At 39.8% G+C, this 19,885-nt stretch overlaps 2 protein-coding genes across 2 annotated transcripts in view; one reads left to right on the plus strand and one right to left on the minus strand.

Annotated features, from left to right (window-relative positions):
- The window catches only part of LOC115626698 (flotillin-2), a 131,762-nt gene that overhangs the window by 66,882 nt on the left and 44,995 nt on the right, over positions 1–19,885 (plus strand). The window lies entirely within an intron of this gene.
- On the minus strand, positions 1,254–18,692 carry LOC115626690 (glucose dehydrogenase [FAD, quinone]). The gene is made up of 3 exons (XM_030522118.1): positions 18,235–18,692; positions 3,108–3,358; positions 1,254–3,045 (listed from the first exon to the last, which is right to left on the minus strand). Exons 1-3 carry the CDS (start codon positions 18,690–18,692, stop codon positions 1,655–1,657), a joined length of 2,100 nt encoding a protein of 699 aa, XP_030377978.1. The 3' UTR covers positions 1,254–1,654.

Raw genomic sequence — 19,885 nt, forward strand, 5'->3', positions numbered from 1 at the left:
CAAAACTTATGCATCTCCGCAAAGTGCATGCGTTCACATTTTACAGATCTGTTTTCATATGGAATTAATAGATCGGCTTGTTTTGACACGGCGGGCGACCAGAGCGTGGCTTTTTTCGATGGGTCTTTCAAAAACGTTTGTATAGTAAATAAGCTCCTTTGTATTTTGGAAGCAATTTCACGTCAAGACATTCCAGTTTCTCGATATGCTAATATTTTAGTTCTTTCTTTATCTGAAAGGTAACGGCTTTAAGGCATTTCTACTAAAATGATTGCATCTAATCTAATATTCTAAGCCTGAATCAAAGTCAAAACTAGCTGATTTAATTTGTTGAATCACAAATCCCTAAATTTCGATGTAAATGGACCATAAATGCATTGGTACAATGGCAAAAACTGATATGATCAGCTAAATTATTTCGTTGTATGAAGAGAGGCAGCAAAAACTTTCAATTGAAATTATGGTTTTCTGCTTCACATTACTGTTTTAAGCAGGAGAATTAGTTGAAAGCAAACTATGCAAAAAAATGAAGTGGAAGACATAAATGGTATAGCTGTGGCATTGATAAGGTGACTTATTTCGCAGACCTTATGAAAGCCAGTCCTTGTATAATACTTTTTGTATAGATAAATATATCTTTCTGAAATACATCATGGGCTTTGCTTTAATAAGGGTTCGATACAATAAATCATGTTACTGATTATAACAATATGAATTTTAAAATTCGATTCTTGTCAGCTGCGATGCTCCCTTCATTTATAAAAATGTTTTATATATACTATATTTTTAAAGTTTCCAAATTATAGGAATTGCTTGTTTCTCATGATATCGGAATTAAATTTCCTTACTATACTATATATCTTGTTTATTTCGTAGGGTCATCCGAAAACTATTGATCTTTTTTGTTGACAAAAAACTGTCCGTAACATTTTATGCACAATGTTATTTAAAAGCGTATTAACTTTATGTTTATTGTCCGTTAATGTTCAGATCGCTGTAAGCCAGCTTTTTATGCACAATGTTATTTAAAAGCTTATTAGCATTATGTTTATTGTCCGTTAATGTTCAGATCGGTGTAAGCCAGCTTTTTCCAACTTGCAAGACAGACACACAGCCATGGGCCTCTAAAACTGTAGGCAGACGTTGCGTCTTGTTTGCGGTTCGTGTACCAACTAAATGAAAGGTTTTGAATGCACTGCAACAGTATTTATTTATTTTAGAAACTAATACAACATTTGTATTATATTCGTACGATGTTTACACTGCTTTTGTTTCGCATCCAACTTAAAATCGATTACTAACAGCTAATTGAGGTACTGAAATGTACGCGGCGAAGAAAAAAAATTCAAAACACAAACACATTAGCATAAATGACTGGATATTTACATGAAGCGCTTAGTGACTAAGAACGACGCGTCCGGGGGTGGGGAGACCAAACACTGGGAACATGAGGTAACCAAACCTATGGGGTTAATACGGGCAGCTGGGGCAGAGTCGCAGCCGGAGCCGTAAGTGTGGAGCAAGCGAACATGAGCTTAATAAATTAAATTTGTTTGCCGGAACAAAAGCACACAATAATTTTCTAACTAAACGCTACCCAACTAAGCGATTCCCTGGACAAGTCGTTGGGCGGGACCCCCAACGTTGGTTGCTGCTACGAGAACGACACCGGCAGCGGCCACTGTTGCACCGGCATCCTCGCGTTATCCGTCTCATTGATAAGCGCACGTTTGCTGCGCCACTGCTGCGAAGGCTGCGCCTGCGGCCCTATGCTCGGTGTAAGCCACAGCTGCTTAATGAGATCGGCGCCCTTCTCGGCGATCATCACGACGGGCGCATGGATGTTGCCATTCGTGATCGTCGGCATGATGCTGGCGTCGATGATGCGCAGTCCGGGAATGCCGTAGACCCTTAGTTCTGGGTCTACAACCGCCCACGGATCAGATGGCGGGCCCATCTTCGCCGTGCCGGACATGTGGTAGATGGTCATCGTATATTGCCGTATAAAGCAGTTCCAATATTCGTCGGTGTACAGGGGCAGGTGCTTGCAATTGGGCAATGGCTTGTTCCAGAAGCGCGCGCCGAACCGCTTCATAGCCTGTGTTTCGCCCATGGCCACCGCGGCCTTGACACCTTCCCGCAGCACGTTCACATCGTCCGGATGAGTGAGGTAGTTGTGGTAGAGCAGCGGATAGCGCAGCGGATTTTTCGAGGCCAACTTGATGTAGCCTCGGCTTTTGGGGCGCAGTATCATGGGAAAGATGCCAAATACATCTCTATTGTTCACCTCGGCAAATACTTCCTGGTAGAAATCATCGCTGAGTCCGTGAGCCGTCTTCACCTGCGTCCCGCCGTCTGACATAACCGAAGCCGAGGTCATCATGAAGTTCATGTCGGGCCAATCATCACTGTAATTCGCGTACTTAGTGTTTATGAAGGCCACCGCCTCCAGTCCAATGCTGGACGTGAGCGGGCCATCTTCAGTAATGGCGTACCGCAGCGCCGAATTGATGTTCACCATACGCTTCATCACAATCGATATGGGATAGTCGATCAGGAAGGCAATGCCACCGACCGCAATATGATCCTGCAGATTCTGACCCACGCCCGGCGCATGCTGCACCACTGGAATGCCCACACGGGCCAGCTCATCAGCTGGCCCCACGCCCGAGAGCATCATTAACTGTGGGGTGGCAAGAGCGCCGGCGGCCATCACAACTTCACGTGTGGCATAGACATTCTGTAAGCGCCCGTCCCGGATGAATTGAACGCCGGTGGCACGTTTGGTTCGTGGATCCGTAAGCACCTTTGTAACATGCGCGAAAAGCGCAACATGCAGGTTGGGACGTAGGCGCGCCGGTCGTAGAAACGACTTGGCCGTAGAGCTGCGAGAGCCACGTCTCATGTTGAATTGGTAGAAGCCGAAGCCCGTCTGCTGTGGACCGTTCACATCCACAATGTCGTAGCCCATTTCCTCGCCGGCCTGCAGAAATGCCGGTCCAATGGGTGTATTATAAGGCGAGTCCTGCACAGTCCATAGACCACCTGAAACAAAGCGATCAAGTTATAAGCAATTCTCCAGACGTCGAACTATATTGTCTGCTCACCTGTGCCATGGTAGCGTTTATTGCGCGCCAAATACGGATTGCGCTGATCCTCTGACTTGCGAAAGTAGGGCAGCACCTCCTCAAATGACCAGCCCGGATTGCCAAATGACGCCCACTGGTCGAAGTCGCGCCGATTCCCCCGTATATACAACATCGTATTCAACACCGAACTGCCACCCAAGACTTTACCGCGAGTCCAACAACAGCGTTTATCCTTCATCGCCTGACATGCGGTTGCCTGTGGTTGGGTGCTGCAAAGCAGAAACCATAAAAGGTGGAAGAGCATTAGTACAGTAAAGGGTAATTAATACTTATGTCAATGAAGCCTATCATAGAACTCTATTTTATATGATAGGCTATTCAGGGTTGATCTCAGAGGGCTACGTAGAAGCATTGAAGGTCTCCAATAAGCATTCGAGAGAGCTGTTAAGATGTGGAGACTTAAATTCTTTACTCTGAAAAAATTATTTAATCTGCTCATAAAACGGTTTTGTTGTAGATCATGAATACTTCATTCCCAAATTCTACGAATGTTATATTCCTTGAAGGACAGGTCTAACAGTTGAAGTCTCTCTAGTTTCCTGTTGGTGGTACTATTGTCAAGTTGATTTATGGCCAAGTTCGTGCTGAGTCTTGCTAATTTACAAGAATATATGATATAAGGAACACCAACTTATTGAAAAATATCGTGGATGTCATATGTCCAGATTGGCTTAAGGATACTCTTTTATAGTGTAGTCAGCGCTTTACTTCGGCTCTCAATCCAAACTGACTCGAGCATAATTTTATTCGTTTATATTCTCTTATTCTATGCTCTCTCTTAATCTTAAATATATGTAAGCATATGTACAGTGGTCTTACGTGCTAACTATATTGCTGCAATAGTAATAGCTTGTTTCTTAGTTTGAGCTTCGATTTTGTGGCCAAGTTCTTTGCCGCTTCCAGATGGGTCTTCTGTCAAGGATATGATATGATGACCCAGATATTTGATTACGTCCACCACAGAAATGGGAGCGGGATTTAGGCTGACTGGGAAACAGTTTCGTCTTGAAGAGCAGGACTGTATTTCAACTGAGAAGTCAATTGCCGAAAGTATCTCAAAATGTGAATTGAAAAGTTTCCCGGAATTCTATTCTACTTGGATTCAATATGTATATCTTAAAAATTATACACAAACCACCAACAAACTCAATCTTTTCTCTCCACATATTTCCATATTTTTAGTAAACATGCTTGGAATACGCAAATTTAATTTCAATTTGTTAAATCTTTTGAAGAAAGCTGCCAAGATTTTTTAACTAGGAGGCTTAAGTTAAAGTCTGCAGATGGGAAAATGGGAATTAAAGGTTTTCATAATAGCTTACTGTTTTGTGGTTGTGGTTGTAATTGTTGTTCCCAGCTGGGTATCACAATAATTAACCATGACCCCAAGGCTGCCACACCAACTAACATGTTAGAAAGGTCGTTTAAACTATTAAACGATTTCAAAGAAAGACAAACAAACAACAAAAACCTCTTTCAAACGTAAGGTAGATAAGTAGTAGAAATAATAAGACAAGCATTAAGTAAATTTGTTAGCTGTGCGCTTGCGGCATTAATCAGCGAAAACCCGATGTGAAAAAGCTATAATGAAAGTGAATTAGCCAAGTGACAGCGCCCTCAAATGGCTGGTAACCCCGCAGCTTACATTGTCTGCCATGGTCATGATTTGGCAAAAAAAGAACTGCTGCACACTGGCATGGTCACTGACAAACCCAGCAGCGCAGCAGCAGCAGCAGTCCGGCTACTGGCCAACTTAATTACAGCATAACTGACAACGTTGCCGAGTGTTAAACACTCATTAGACGCGTCGGCACGAGCTGCTGGACTCGACACGTAATCCCAATTCAATAGAAACGTTGATCGCCCACATGGTCGGCGTCGGGGAAAAGGGCTCTGGCTTGGAGTGTCAACATCTTTATGGCTGCTGAGAGAGCCATTTAACTGCCACAATTGCCTTGGCGCGCACATTACAGTGAAGTACAAGTACTCGTACGTCAACAATCGATTGCCCAAGCGATGAAGTGTTAAAAGACAACTCTGATAAGGCAGCAAACGTGACAAGCTCTGGCTTAGCAATTGCATATTGAGGTTAAGATTTATTAGAGTCTTTGCTAATAGTTTCAATTTGAATGACATAATGGCTAGAGTTGAACGATAATGGGAAGCTATCATTGGAAAACACCAAACACTAATTACTCATTAATATTGGAAGCATAATGCGGTAAATGGCATTAGGCTTACACGCTTTGAAATCAGTTGAGAGAGAAAAGTAGAATATAGCAAAAAATCAAACGATAAAAGTCTAGTAGCTGAAAATATTTTAGATTCGAAATAAAATTTGAAGTTTTCAATACATTTCAAAATATAGCATCAATGAATTGTCAGATTAATAAAAAAATCTTTAAGCCATTAGGAAACAGTAACGTTTCAAATTGAACAAGTTTTAACGAATGATTTGTAGAGATTGTAGTATCATCTGAGCTAATTGTAAGTTCATGACCTTTTACCGGACTATGGCCCATTTAGGCACTTAAACGATTGGCACTATGCCATCGCAACGTGTATCGATAGTCGAAGATCTTGGGCTAATTTTCGATTACAACTTCAAGGCTACTTTAACAAACAAAGCCAATGTTTATTCAATGATCCTTATAGAAAAAAAAACATTTATACACTTTTCTAAGTAGTATGCAGAACAAGATTGAGATTGAGACAGACCACATGATATTCCTAATTTAGCCTTTCTATGGATTCAGCTGGAAACTTTTAAGCGAGGACTGTTCTTTTTGTCGTTCTTCTGCACAAGATGTAGACTCCTTTGTGCGATGTAGACTCCTCTGCCCTCTAACGTCATCTTTACTTTTCAACCCCAATTCAACATGCAATTATTATCCATTGATCTGGTTTTTTTTTTAAAGCTGGTGTTTAACAGGATATGTCAACCACAAATCAAAGCCAATTATTTATTATTCATTAAAAAAAAAACTAGTTAAACACGCCACACGTCGTGCTATGCTAAAACTTCAAGTTTAGTTACTAAATAAAAGAGACCAATGAAGAATTCAGCAATCAAAAAAAATTAAGGCCACACTAATTTATTTAAGAATTGAACCGGTTACAATTTTGTTGGAGCTCGATTTTTTGGCAAATAAATGCAATGTATTCAGAAATTTGTTCCATTCACAGCTTATCAATAAACATCAGTTAAACATTTCCTCAGAATCCGCTAAAGCTGTACCTTTCGGATCACAGATCATTGCCAAGCACAATTTATATCGCAAGTTGCAGCAACAAGTTACAAGCGCGATTGTTAAAAAGTGTTGCGAAACAAACTGTCATATTTTCACTTATAACTAGTCACAAAAATGTTTGTACAAATTTATGTATAGTATGTATGTATGGACGTGTTCGGCTGCCTGGTTCATCGAGACATAGCATACATACTTGTATGTATTTGGCATTTGCATTGATTTTGATTAAAAGTGGGAAATAAAACCGGTACCAGAATTGCGACCGAAACAATTATTTCGTTTCGTCAGCTGTAATCAAAAACAAAAAAAAGCAAGCTCTTAAATACCTTGCGACAAGGTTGTTAACAGCGTATACTTAGCAAATTATCGGCGACACTGTTTGATGGTCGGTTTGAACGCCGAGTTTTTCAAGAGTAGATAATTGGTGAGTCTAGTTCAAAAATTAACTCAGAAATGTTAAGTTTTAATTGAAATGTTCGTAAGAATTGTTCTTAGACCTCCACTAATTTGCCGAATCGAGTCTGCTGCAGACAAAATTTAAAGTCTGAATACCATCCGGTAGACATTAATCGAGTCTTTTGCAGTTGAGAATGTAGAATACTTGAATTTAAAATGAAATTGAAAATATTAAATTGAAATTGCAAATAATATTATTCGAAGGATGTTGCCGAAAACAGCGTATGTCTTACAAAATAATTTGATAGTTGATAAAACTGTTTAGAAAACTTGAATTTCCTTCTAAATAAATTTGAGAATTTAGATGATTCAAACGTTGCTCGAGAACCTTCAATGGACTATCTCTAATAACACAAATATGGACGCAATAGATATGCAGACGTGAAATTTATGCAACTCGTTTGGAAATGGGTCTGCTGCCGACCGTGTGAACACGACACCAATTCTCTGTAAACACACAACACCTGCACGATTTTTTACCATGCCAACTGTCTGCCGTAGTGCGAACATACTTGTACAACTGTGAGTGTTATAATTGTCTGTCTGCTGTGGTCTTAATTGTGTAAAATTATTTGTTATTCAACAACATTTCCAGTAAAAGTAAAAAAATTGTATTTCCTTCTTCTTCATTGAGATTCTTAAAGTGTTAATATTCTGCAGATGACTAATTTGGATTACTTGTGATTGAGCTTGCCACTTAATTAGCAATTAATAATAATTAATGAATATATAATTATAAAAAGTAAAAAGTTAATTTAATTAATTAAATATTAAAAAAACCGTTTGAGTTTTCAACAAAATTGGTCTAAGATCGCACTTAAAAAGAGAAGCATTTGTGTAAAACAAAAATAAATATTGGCGAGTCGTATTAAATGTTGAATCAATAAGTGGAAAGCAAAAAATAATAAGAATATTTAAATAATTTAAATTTGAACATAAAGAAATGTTGTTCTTCTATTTAAAGCTGTGATGTTGAAATGTATATGAAATTCTATAGAAGTTCAACTATATAGTTCGGAATTGATCAAGAAATATAGTTCTTTATCCATGTATATGCTTGGTGCTTTTGTTCCGCTGCATTTTAAAAAGTGTTGAGAATAATGTTGGAAACTTCAAGATGACACTCAAAGTATACAGTTAATATAAAGGTATATTACGAAATATATATATAAAGCTCATAAATATTCTACAACGATACTGTAGTTCGTAGTAACTATTTTTGGTAGAATCTAGAATCTATAAGCTTTGGGATAATAGTAGAAACGCTTTATAGTTAGGAAAATTGTTAAGAGTTTCTTTGTAAGCATATTCCAGAAATTGATAGAAGTTTGTGAGTTAGCTTTTTAGGTATATGAGTGTTCAGAAGCTTATGCGCGTTTTTGAAAGAGTTTTAAAAATGAATTCAGAGCTGTAGTAGAGTTTAAAAGAAGCGCTTTGAAGGAATTTAATTTTATAATTTTGTTAAGAACTTTGATTGAAGCATACTTATTAGAGAAACTTTCGATATAGTTGTATGAGTATGTAGAAACTTCTCAATTTAAAAAGCCATAATGTTTTCTAAAAGAGCTTGGAGAGGGAACATTAGTTTTTGGCTTGATAAGCAAAAGCTTATGCGCGTTTTTTAAAGAGTTTTCAAAATTGAATCAGAGCTGTAGTAGAACTTGTAGGAAGGGCTTCGAATGTTATTCATTTCAGAGTACCATAGAATACTCTTAATAACTCCTTATTTTTTTAAGCATATTGTGGATTTTTCCAGATAGTTGTATGGTAATAGATTTCTAATTTCAAAACCGATCATGTATTTAGCTTGAAGAGGGAACGTTAGTTTTTAACTGGGCATTAATCGAGCATTTGTCAAATAATAGTATAGTAATAGTAGTAGTTGTCTGTTACACCACGATACAATCTTTGAGTTACATATAAACGAGTATTTACATTCATTACCAGCACTGACATTCGTTTGCTCAGCGAGATCTCGCAACAAATTGTTTTAAACAAAATGCTTACAATTTGTCGGTCTGTTTGTCTTGGCAAATGGTAGAGGAAGTTACGGGTATAGTGCGACTGCTACAGCACGTAAATTAAATACAAACGAATTATATGCCACTACATAATGGCAGCAACAACAACAAATTGTAAAACATGACAAATATATCTGGTTAATTTCATTGGCAGAAAACGGAAAGAAATGTCTGTACGGAAAACCTGTTGCAGCTTTATGTGCGTTCGTTCAGTCACAATTGCCAACAATGAAAAGCGCCAACGTCAGAAATTATTAAATGCAGCAAGGAAAGCAAAAAACAAAAAAAAAAAAAACAGAAACAGAAACAAACAACAACAAGCAAGGAAAATGGAAAAGCAAGTACAACTTAGCAGCAACAACAACAGCAGCAGCTGTGGGGGAATAGAAAACGATTAAGGTCTGCAAAAAGAAATTGTAGGAAGCAGTCTTGACTCTGCCTCTTAATTTTTAGCTGCTTAGCAATGACAGCGCACAAATGGCCAACAGCTGCCAACGGCCAACTATTAACTGCCTGCTATGTGATGAGCTGTTAAGCTTGGCCTTAAATATTAGCAGCATTTAATTGGGCACGCATTTTAATTGAAAGGCACTTATAATTGCAAGAAATGGCAAGTGGATACTCGAAAGTGTGTTGGCCATTTTGGGCGCTCATTTCTATTAACCAGTTCGTGTTTATATTTATTTATTGCCCATTTCCTTTTAATGTTTGCGCTTCTTCACGCTTTTCATCGTCGACATTGACAGCGACAACAACAACAACAACAACAACAACAACAGTTTGTTTAACTTTGTCATTAGCATATGGACCGCTTGTTGTGTGATTTGTGATTTGCGAGCCCATTATTTGATGCCGTCAGTGATGATCAATGATAAATGTGTCTGCCACGCCCAACGCCCACCTGCAAACAGCAGCAGTTTTAGGCAACACGTTGTCGATTCGGGCCATTGTGCCCGCATTGTTTGGCGTAGGAAGTATGGGTATCAGTTGCTCGCCTGGTCAGTTAAGACAGTCAGGTGCGTGCCACAACAACGACAACAACAACAACAACAGCATCGTGTAACAACAACTTACAAGCAAACAAAAACTTTCGCTTCATTCGCATGCCTTGCTGTTGAGCCCAGCAACTCGACCTGGTCTATGCTGCCCCACCCCACACCCCACATCCCGCTGAGAGTTCCACTCAGGCCCAGGGCCTGACGCAATTTCTCGGCGTTTTTATTAGCCATTTAACAGTTAGCTCACATAAACGTAACAATTATAGAGCCCATTCAGTCCCTACTTGCTCATTCACTCGCTCTTTTGCACATTTAAGGGCTAAGTTTTTGACTATTTGATCACAATATGGCTTATAGCTGACGGCTATTTGTCCCCCGTTGCATTGTCTGTTTGCCCTCGAGGGGTCTATGCGTAAAATTTCGACAATAGCTCATATACATATAGATTTATGTGATTCTTATGTTTGCTAACGTTTGCATTTTCCAATCAATTCGAAATTGAAATGCTCATCTATGCTGGCGGATTTGGAAAATCCGTGCACCAAAGGAGGGAAAACGGGCTCCAACGTTTGTATGGAAAATCTACAATTTTCACCTGATTAACTGCACACTTTAAATCCTAGAAAAACTGTATACTTGTTTTTTTTTTAATTTGTTCTTGGGGACTGAAACATGGGAGTTTTCCTGTAAAAAAATGGGGCGCAAAAGGAAACCGCGTCAACAGCCCACAGCCCAATCGGCAAGAGCTATGAAGCTGAAATTTGGGCTCAAGGACACCTTAGAGAGCAGAGGAGTCTACCTCACCAATAACCAATTAGTGGAGTCCTACGATTTATTAAAGAAGACAGCATCAGTCTGCTAGATTATGATGGCAAGCAGAGGTTGGGATCCCAGCTTAAACCACATTGAGAGTAGAGAGAAGAAGAAGGAGAAGAAGGAATTACTTCTGAACGGACTCAATACTTTCCTGACACATGAGCAGTGTACAAATGTTTAGTGGTATAAGGGTCGTTAAATTCCTTGGACCAACGTTTAATGAATCCAAATAATCCCTTGGCCTTATTGATAATACTAGAGATGTAAAGACTAAAGCTCAATTTGGAATCAAAAAGAAACCCCAAGGTCTTCAACAGTCAATATATCGTATACGTGACTAAATGAGTAATTGAGGTGCAAGTGGTTGGCTAAGCACCAAGATTGCATGCAGTTCAGATCATCCTGTAGACGATGAAAATGAAATACATAGGTCTTTATCAGAAGGCAGAATAGGTTTCACATCATCAGCATACATATGAATAAGAGAGAGTGACAAGGTAAATAATTTAAAAAGTAAGGGGCCAAGACGGCTACCTTGAGGCACACCTGATGATGCAAAAACGGGCTTAGAAATGTGCGACCTAAGCAAGATCCGGAAGTGGAGGGATATCCCATACGACTAAGCTTAAAGAGCAGAAGATCATGGCTCACAGAGTCAAATGGTTTACTGTAGTCAGTGTAAATGACATCAGTCTGCATTTTTAGAGTGAATGCTTCATTTACCGCGGATGTTAATTCCAGCAAATTGGTCGTAGTAGACCGACCCTTTATGAATCCACGTTGAACAGGAGATATGATATGATAAATACAAAAACAACACGACCAAAATGTAATCTAAAATTAGAGTATACTCTAATATTTATTTCAGTTTTTTGCACAGAGTCTGTCTTTAAACATTGTGTTATGTACATACATACTTGTATATGTATTTTATTGTTAAAAAAGGCAGGGAATTTGGGTGGAAAGCGCATATCTAAATAAGTAGAGAAGCTTAAGTCGGGTGTCCCGACTGTGAAATACTCTGTACATATGCTTTTAGAAATAGAAATTAATTAATTAATTATGCGTCAACCAAAGCACCAACATCAACAGCAGCTGCGGACAGCGCTTGGGCAGCAATTATATTTATGGCTATAACTTTCTGTTAAAACGGTCTATCATAATGAAACTCGGTTTGTTTGTTTCCAGCTCTTGTAATTACTCTTGAAATTCCTACGGACAGAGTGAAATCCCAATATTGACCCTTCCAGGCATACTGATTAGGAATATATAAATTTTGTATGGATCTGCCACGACTCCTTCTGCATTAAGCTAGTATGCCCTCTGGGGACAGGGTATAAAAATATAAATAATTTTGTGGTGAAATACCGCTGCTTTAGCAATCAAATAATACATCTGCTTGTATCGTCTTCTTCATTATCCTGCTGTGATGTGGAAATTTTTTTAGCGCTCAGTAAAATTTTATGATCAGATATGTGGTTGCGTTTCCCTCATAAAAATACACGTCATAAAAATAGATTATAACTCTGGCTGATTGGCATTAAACTTTAAAATAAGCGCTTTGGGTGTTGATTTAATACTTTTAACGCATGACACAAAATTTGTATACGAGCATACTTACATACTATATGAATATGAATATGCATTCGCATATAATTGCCTTTTCTATATGCCATAAAAGCTGTTGTCTAATAACATTTTTATTTTCTTGCCATTACAGGTAATGAACTGTGCCGAAGGGTTGTGTCAATGCATGTAATGTGAGTTTTAATTGTAAGATGGCGGATAAGACGAAGAGGAAGACAAAGACAAAGATAAAGATGAAGTTGCGGAGGAGGAAGGCCGCACGTTTGTGTCTTAAGTCTTTCGATTTTCAATCGAATGGCCACAAAAACGATCAACAAAGTGGACATATAATAATGAAATAAAAAAAGTCTTACTCGTATAGCCATGTTGACACATATCTGATAGCGGCCACAGGCCTGAGCAAAGCAACAAACAACCGACTGACATGTGCCCCCGCCCTGCTGACGCTTTTAGCGGCTTAGTGAAGCCTGTCGAGTGGGGCTCGCTCGCTCGCTTGTTCGCTTGCCCATTCGCCACAGCTGAGCGGCACTTGTCTCATCAAGATGTTTATTTCTTATTGTTGTTGTGTTTTTGTTTCTCGTGTTTTTTTTTTTTGATTGTGAATTGCGCTCATTGCGATGGCCTGGTAGGCAGTGAGACACTCAGTTGATAACCAACTTTCAGCTCAGCCTCAATGCGTTTCATTCCATTTCATGTCATTTCCAGTGCCATGCCATAAACTTACACGTATGTACATACCACTACGATATTACCGATTAACCCAGTTTCTCGCCTATATGCGATCCGGTTAAAAGCCTGCTTGCCAATAATGATTGCGAAACCTTAGGATACAACAGGCCGGCCTCACCAGCCATCAACCATTTTGATGCGGTTCTGCTGACTCTCAGATCCGTCATGGGCGTTATCAGCTGACACCATAGTTCAAGCGGCCAATATTTTAGTGCTAACTAATCGACAGAGTGCGGTGCAGTGCTTTGTCGATTTATGGATATCGCTTAAAGCTTCGAATATCGTTTTCGTTTCGATTTCATAAGCGGCCCTTGCCCCAAAACCTCACAGGCCAAGCCAAAGGTCTCCAATAAACCTGACTGAGCCTTGCCCCACCACTTTCCCACGTCTCCAAATCGCTCGTTTCGAGTCGAACAGCGACAATAATAATAAGCTTGGCATTGGTATTTGAAACGTAATCCATGTCTTATCGATTAGCAGTTGCTTTCTTTTCATTGATAAATTGCCTGAATGCATGACTGACTAACAGCCCGGCCGACCACTTTCTTGCTGATAGAATTGTTTGTTGTCGTTATTGCTGTCATTGTTATTGGAATGCGCAGGCATTGCATGCAAATGGCAAATAGCACACGTTTTTGTTGGCCAAAAACAAAACAAACTCAAACATTCAAGTGTCGTTGTCGGCCTATAAGCTGCAAATGCCGTTAGCAAACAAACAAATATACAAACTGTAAAATGAGTAAAACGTGTGCAATGAATGTTGCATGCGGCCAATTGGCGTTGCCAGTCCGTCCCGAATTAATTGATTCGAGACTCGAATTTAAGAGAAAAGAGAACCGGCATGCAGTAATATTTGAGAGGAAAAACATATTCATTTCTACTGATCAAAACTTGCTTTGCTCGAAATGGTGATCCAAATACTACTATATTACTATCAAATCATCTCTAGATTTAAAAATCGGTGATTTCAAATATTTAGCAAAAATTGCATTTCCTTTCGCAGAACCCAGCACGATAACTATGATTATTATCTGTCAGAATAATCCCCTCTTAACACCGACTTTCAAAGCTACTTTTAAAAGCTATTTGCAATCTACTTGAACTTAAACATTTCTCATAAATCTCCAACCGAACAAAACGACACCCTATTATTTCCATACTTTTTTATAAGAAATTCATTCCAAAGTTTGTTGGTGATGTTTTAATTTCTTAGCTTATATTTAATCCTTTTCGAACTTCATTTTCATTTTCTGCTTCTTAAAGAAATATTACGACCTATTCGCCTTTTAAATGTTGCCCAAATTTGTTGACAAATTCTAGACAATCCGGAAATGGGAAGAGGCCTTATTATGCTTAAAATTATCCTTAAGTGGATTACTATAGTACCTATGTAGGGGACCTACCATCAGGTCAAAGCTAACTAACGACTTAATAAAATGAATAAACTACGGAAAAAAAAACCGAAAAAAAAATATTTTTCAGAACAGTTAACAATGCAGCTTCATTTTCTATATATTCATTAATTAATGATTTTAATTTTAAATATTGTATATATAGAATTTATTGGTATTCTAGAAATCCATGTAGTGGCGAAAGCACCAGCATATGGTTTCAACTGCTTGCACTAATATTCCAGCAAATTTTGTGTGTTATTGAATCACACTTTTAGAATTTGGATTCAGAAGAAAGCATACTGGTATCCAATGCCAGAAATATTTTCGCCACCGCCTTCTTCACTTCTAAAATAAGTTTCAACTGCTTGCACTAATGTTCCAGCAAATTTTGTGTGTTATTGAATCACACTTTTAGAATTTGGATTCAGAAGAAAGAATACTGGTATCCAATGCCAGAAATATTTTCGCCACCGCCTTCTTCACTTCGCCAATAAGTATTTTATACTGAATTTTATATTGTTTATTTATAAATAAAATTATACACTAAAAGGCCGGTATTGCAATAATGTGACAACTATCTGGCAACCCAGGAATGAGCTGCCAAATTGTGGGCAATTGGCGCTCAATTGACGGCAGCTCCATGTTCCACGCTCTCACACGGCCTCTTGCCGGCCCAGACGGTGCTGGGAGCAGGCGCTTGCCCGCCTGTGCTCACGAGCCTGAGCCAAATTATGTAATGCTCGAAAAAGTTAAGAAAAATGAAAAAAAAGAAGCAAAATACGGCGTCGCTTGATTGCCACACTGAGCTCAGCTCAATTCATTTTGTATGTTTCGTTTGCATTAGCCGCAAGCCCGGTTTGCGATATATCGGCAGTGGTCGGATATGCGCTATATGAGGCATACGCGGGGGCATGGGGGACTCATTCAGTCAGTCGTTCACTTGGCCAGTTCAATTATATTGCACATACATATACAAGTATAGTAAGAGCCAAGAGTTGGTTGCATACGCAAATGAAATGAAACTGAATGGAATGGAATTCTGGCTGACTGCAGATACGAGCATGAAATCGCCGGCACAAAAAGTGAAATTTTTGTACAACAACAGCAATGGAGCGCTGCTAGGCTTTTGTTGTCAGGCCGAAGCCGGCCTAGCCAAGCCCTCGCCCTAAACAGTTAAATAGATTACGGTATTGGAAATGCTCAAAATATTCCGAAAATGCCAGCTCATGAATAATGAGCAGCGGCAGCAGCGCCATAGAGTCGATCAGCTGTTGCTATAATGAAGCCACAAAGATGCATATGAAATAGGCAATGCGATAGGCTCAGCCAATCGGTTGATGCCGCGTGACTGGAGGGGCACCCTGACCAGTTGCCACTCTGCGGCATCGCCGTTGATGCTGAGGTTCTAACGGTAGCTTGTTCTAATTCGGAGCAGTCGCATCAATTTCGTTTATTGTTCGCATTAATTGCAATCGAAAATCTCTAATGAACCACAACTATGCGACCAACCTCACAAATACATTCACATTCTACCCGAACAGATTGAATTGTAAGTAGTTTCTGTTGCGGTTGCTGTCGCTTCTGCTTCTGCTTCTACTGCTGTAGGTAGCTCTTATAGTCCCGTGTGAGAATGAAGAGATTGCTGCCTGAAAGTCATATTTTGTGAGCAGTCACGTAGGCCAGTGGCTGACAAGGTTGAGTGGCAACAAGAAATATGGTATGCGCAATGGCGTAGGCCATAGGGAAACTACACATGTACTATATGTACAGTAAAAAGTCTGTGGGCTGTAAATGGGCTATGCTGGAAATTGGTTGATCTCTTAAATTAATTGCTCTACAGATGTAAGATTATTCTTTCGCAAGCAATTGAAAGAGCTTTAAAAATCGATCTGTTTTTATAAGCTACATTTTTAGGGTGTCCCCCATCTCCCATACCATTAGCGCGATCTAGACATGCCTGCCGTTAACCCGCTGCAATTAAACGTGCTCTTAACATGAACATTACAAATTTATTTGGATCTTTTGATATTTCTCGCCCTTAAACTGTTATGATTTAAGGCAATGCGAATAGATTGTGGCCCCTGCTACTTTTTTAAATTTCAAGCAAATCGAATAATTCCTTAAATTGTTATAATTCTTTCTGTTTTTGGGAAGTTTAACTGCAATGTAAATAGAATATAAACGCTTAAGGCTGACATTTTGTCTCATAAATACGCACTTGGAATATTTGGTTGGTTTGATGATTGTTTTGAATAAAATGTAAACTTACTCTTTCTTAAGTTTTCGCCGTGTTGGAGTGGGCTTCAACTTTTCGAAGCTCCAATTATGCTTCAAGTAATAAACCCTTTGCAGGGTCTGCCATAACAATCTAGCTTTCCTGCTAATCAGTAATAAAAATTTAAATTCAACTTGTAGTGTCTAGTAGATGCAATCAAAAGTAGAATAAACTTAGTCTAAATCATATCTTAAACATTTTGTTTGTAACTTAATTAAACAAACAATTAACCTTTACTTGCTTTATGGGTTCATACCGAACGAGTTTCTCAATATCATGCTCAAACGCTTTGCCAAGTTTTCAAAGTTTCAAATATACTTTATTTACCTTATTTACATTTAAGTAATTGATAAATTATTAAGCTAATAAGCAAATTGAACATGAGTAGCTGATTATTCGTTTAGGCGGGCTCTTACTGTACCAACAATTAAGTGGATGCTGTGCACAAAAGTGCGTATGCGGAATGCGAAATGTGCAGCTTTTAGCACATGTGGTTTGCTTTTTGGCAACAATAACCATAAACTTAGATGTGCGAAAAAATAAAGAGATAATTACTAGCTAAGGCTGTCACTAATTTGTACAGCCACTGACTGAAATGGCACATCATGTAACCGCGTCATGCCCATGCGTCTTGACGCTTTTTTCTTTTGGCCATTTGCATGTCAAGTTGATATCTCAACGTTTATTCATGCCTAAACAATGTTGGAGCATTGAGACCGGGCCAAAACATGGTATTGTTTAACTTGACCAAGGGGTGGCCGGCACTTAAACACACACACACACACACACACACACATACACTCACAAACGAGTTGACACCAAAGATGACGTGTAGAGTAGCTTTTGTAGATCACTGTGTCACTGTGAAGGTCGGCGTTTCCCTCCAAAACTTAGCCGACAGCCGCTTAGCGGCTCATAACAATAAACAAACAAAAAAGTGAGATGCGAGCTCGACTCAACTAAGTTTTTCACAAAAAACTCAAAAGTATTCTTGACGTTCATCTGAATGTAACGGTAGAGGATAGCTGAAAAACCTTTACAGGTGTAGTAGAAATCAACTCAATCAAAATTTAAAAGAATTTAGTGCCTAAATCCATCTTGGAGGTATACTTTTTTTGTAATACCTTGTAGACCCTAAGATTGACTTAAAGTGTAAGGAGGAGTATGCATTGATTGTAAGGCTTATTCTTTACATTGTTCTGATATTCGTTTTTTATTTTTTGTTACTTTTTGTTTTTCTTTATTCGGGAGTTCCTGACATTACATTTAAGTTTTCCCGGCAGTAATTTTAGGTATCAATGGTGAAGAATTCGTTCAGTGGAATTCGTTTGTTACTAACGATGTTTCTTAAAAATCTTTTAGGCTGCCCATCTAAGCAAAAGGCAGCCACTGCCTGCAGGATGATGTCCTGCCTTACCCTGAAGTAGGACGAAGAATCTTGAGAATCTCTGCACAGAACTGCTCTCCTTCATAAGGGAGGTGGAGCTATTTATAATTGGGGCACAAAAGAGTGCTTCGAGTCTTCAGAAAGAACATTACCATCTTAGCTGTTACTTACCGGTACTTCCAGTCCATTTTGCTTTTGTGCAAATAGAGCGAGAGTAACGGCACATCTGATATTTCCGTCTCATGACCGCCAGCCTCGAGCAAAAGCACCTTCCAGTGTGGTATCTCGGAGAGACGGGATGCAAGCACCGTGCCCGCAGAACCGCCGCCAATCACAATGAAGTCATAGGCCAAGTCAACCTGTTTCACATTAAACGGCCGATTCTCTGGATCGAACAGATCGTAATTATAGTAGGCAATGGCTGCGATCAGGAAGGGCAAAATAGTGAGCTTGCCCACGCCAATGACTGTGGTGGTCAGCTTGATGGCGCCCGCAATGGCCAGACCCAGCTTGGACGCACCGACGGCAGCTACACCGGCAGTGGCTGCCGCCTTGGATGCGGCACTGGCCTTAAAGAGCAGACCGCCCACAGAGGCGGCTGCGGCGCCCAGAGCGGGCACCACAACCATATTATGCGCGTAACGCCTTTAGATTGAGATGAAACGTCCTGTCCGCGTATTTCTTTTTGACGTCGTCCACTCACGCACTCACAACAATTCACTCATTTCTTTGGAGAATTCAATTGGATTCGATGCGGACTCGGGTTGGGGACGGACCGGGACGCGCACAATGGAATGTTGACTGGACTGGCTTGGCGGCACTTAACGTGTTTAGTGATGGTCAGTTGTCAATTGCCAGCGGCCGTCACTCACGCGCGACTTCGATTTTGGCTTGTTGTTGTTATTGTGAATCACTTATACACTTTGCTTTCTTGTTATTGTGCACTTTCATTTCAAAAAAATTTAAAAAAAAGAAAGAAAATAATGAAGAAAAAATAGGTCTCGATTTCAATCGTGGCAACGGCAATTTCGGGGGCTCGATTGAATGACTGACTGACTGAGGGACTGTTTGGTTATTTATTTTTGGTTGGCTTGTGTTTTGGAAAGGCATCCACCTCGTTTGGCAGCCGTTGCGTTTCTGAGCCACAATAGCAAGTCGTGTGCGACGTTTTGTCTTGGCCTGGCTTTCTTGTTGCAAGCGGCAGAGGCAGAGGCAGCAGTAGCGGCGGCGGCGGCGGCGGCAGCGGCTGCGTCTCGTTCACTTGGTGTATGAGTAGTTGCGCATGCGCTCAGCATTGGCGCTCACTCACACACACACACACACACACACAAACACATACAGTTAAGTGCAAGCGGCAGACAGGCAGCGAAGCGTTCCAATGCTGTCTCGTTCACTTGGCTCCTGTTGTGTGTTGTTGCATTGCATTGCGAAACGGTTGGTTACATTATAACCGTTTCGAACCGTTTCGTTGGCCAGCAGGAGACGTCACTCACTACTACTTGGCTGGGCTGAGCTTTCGGTTTCGGGTTTTCTTCAATTGCGCGGACGACCTTCAGACTAATTCAACAGCTGTCAGCCGTTCTCTCTCTTTCCTGCTCACAATTTCTTTTTTTTCTTTTTTTGCCACTCTCGCTCTTTAACGAAGTGCGCTCTCACATATGTAAGTATGTACGAGTATGTATGTAAGCCTAGTGAGTGCGTAGCAATTACACAGATCCGTTAATCTGTGTTCTCATCGACATATTCGTATAACCTCTGTGAAGTCACAATAATATATGTACGTTTACATTTAAAAATAATGGAATGCTGGTAGAATTGAGTG

This window comes from Scaptodrosophila lebanonensis, unplaced genomic scaffold, assembly GCF_003285725.1.
Source record: "Scaptodrosophila lebanonensis strain 11010-0011.00,11010-0021.00 unplaced genomic scaffold, SlebRS2 tig00000089-arrow-pilon, whole genome shotgun sequence".
Lineage (NCBI taxonomy): Eukaryota > Metazoa > Arthropoda > Insecta > Diptera > Drosophilidae > Scaptodrosophila > Scaptodrosophila lebanonensis.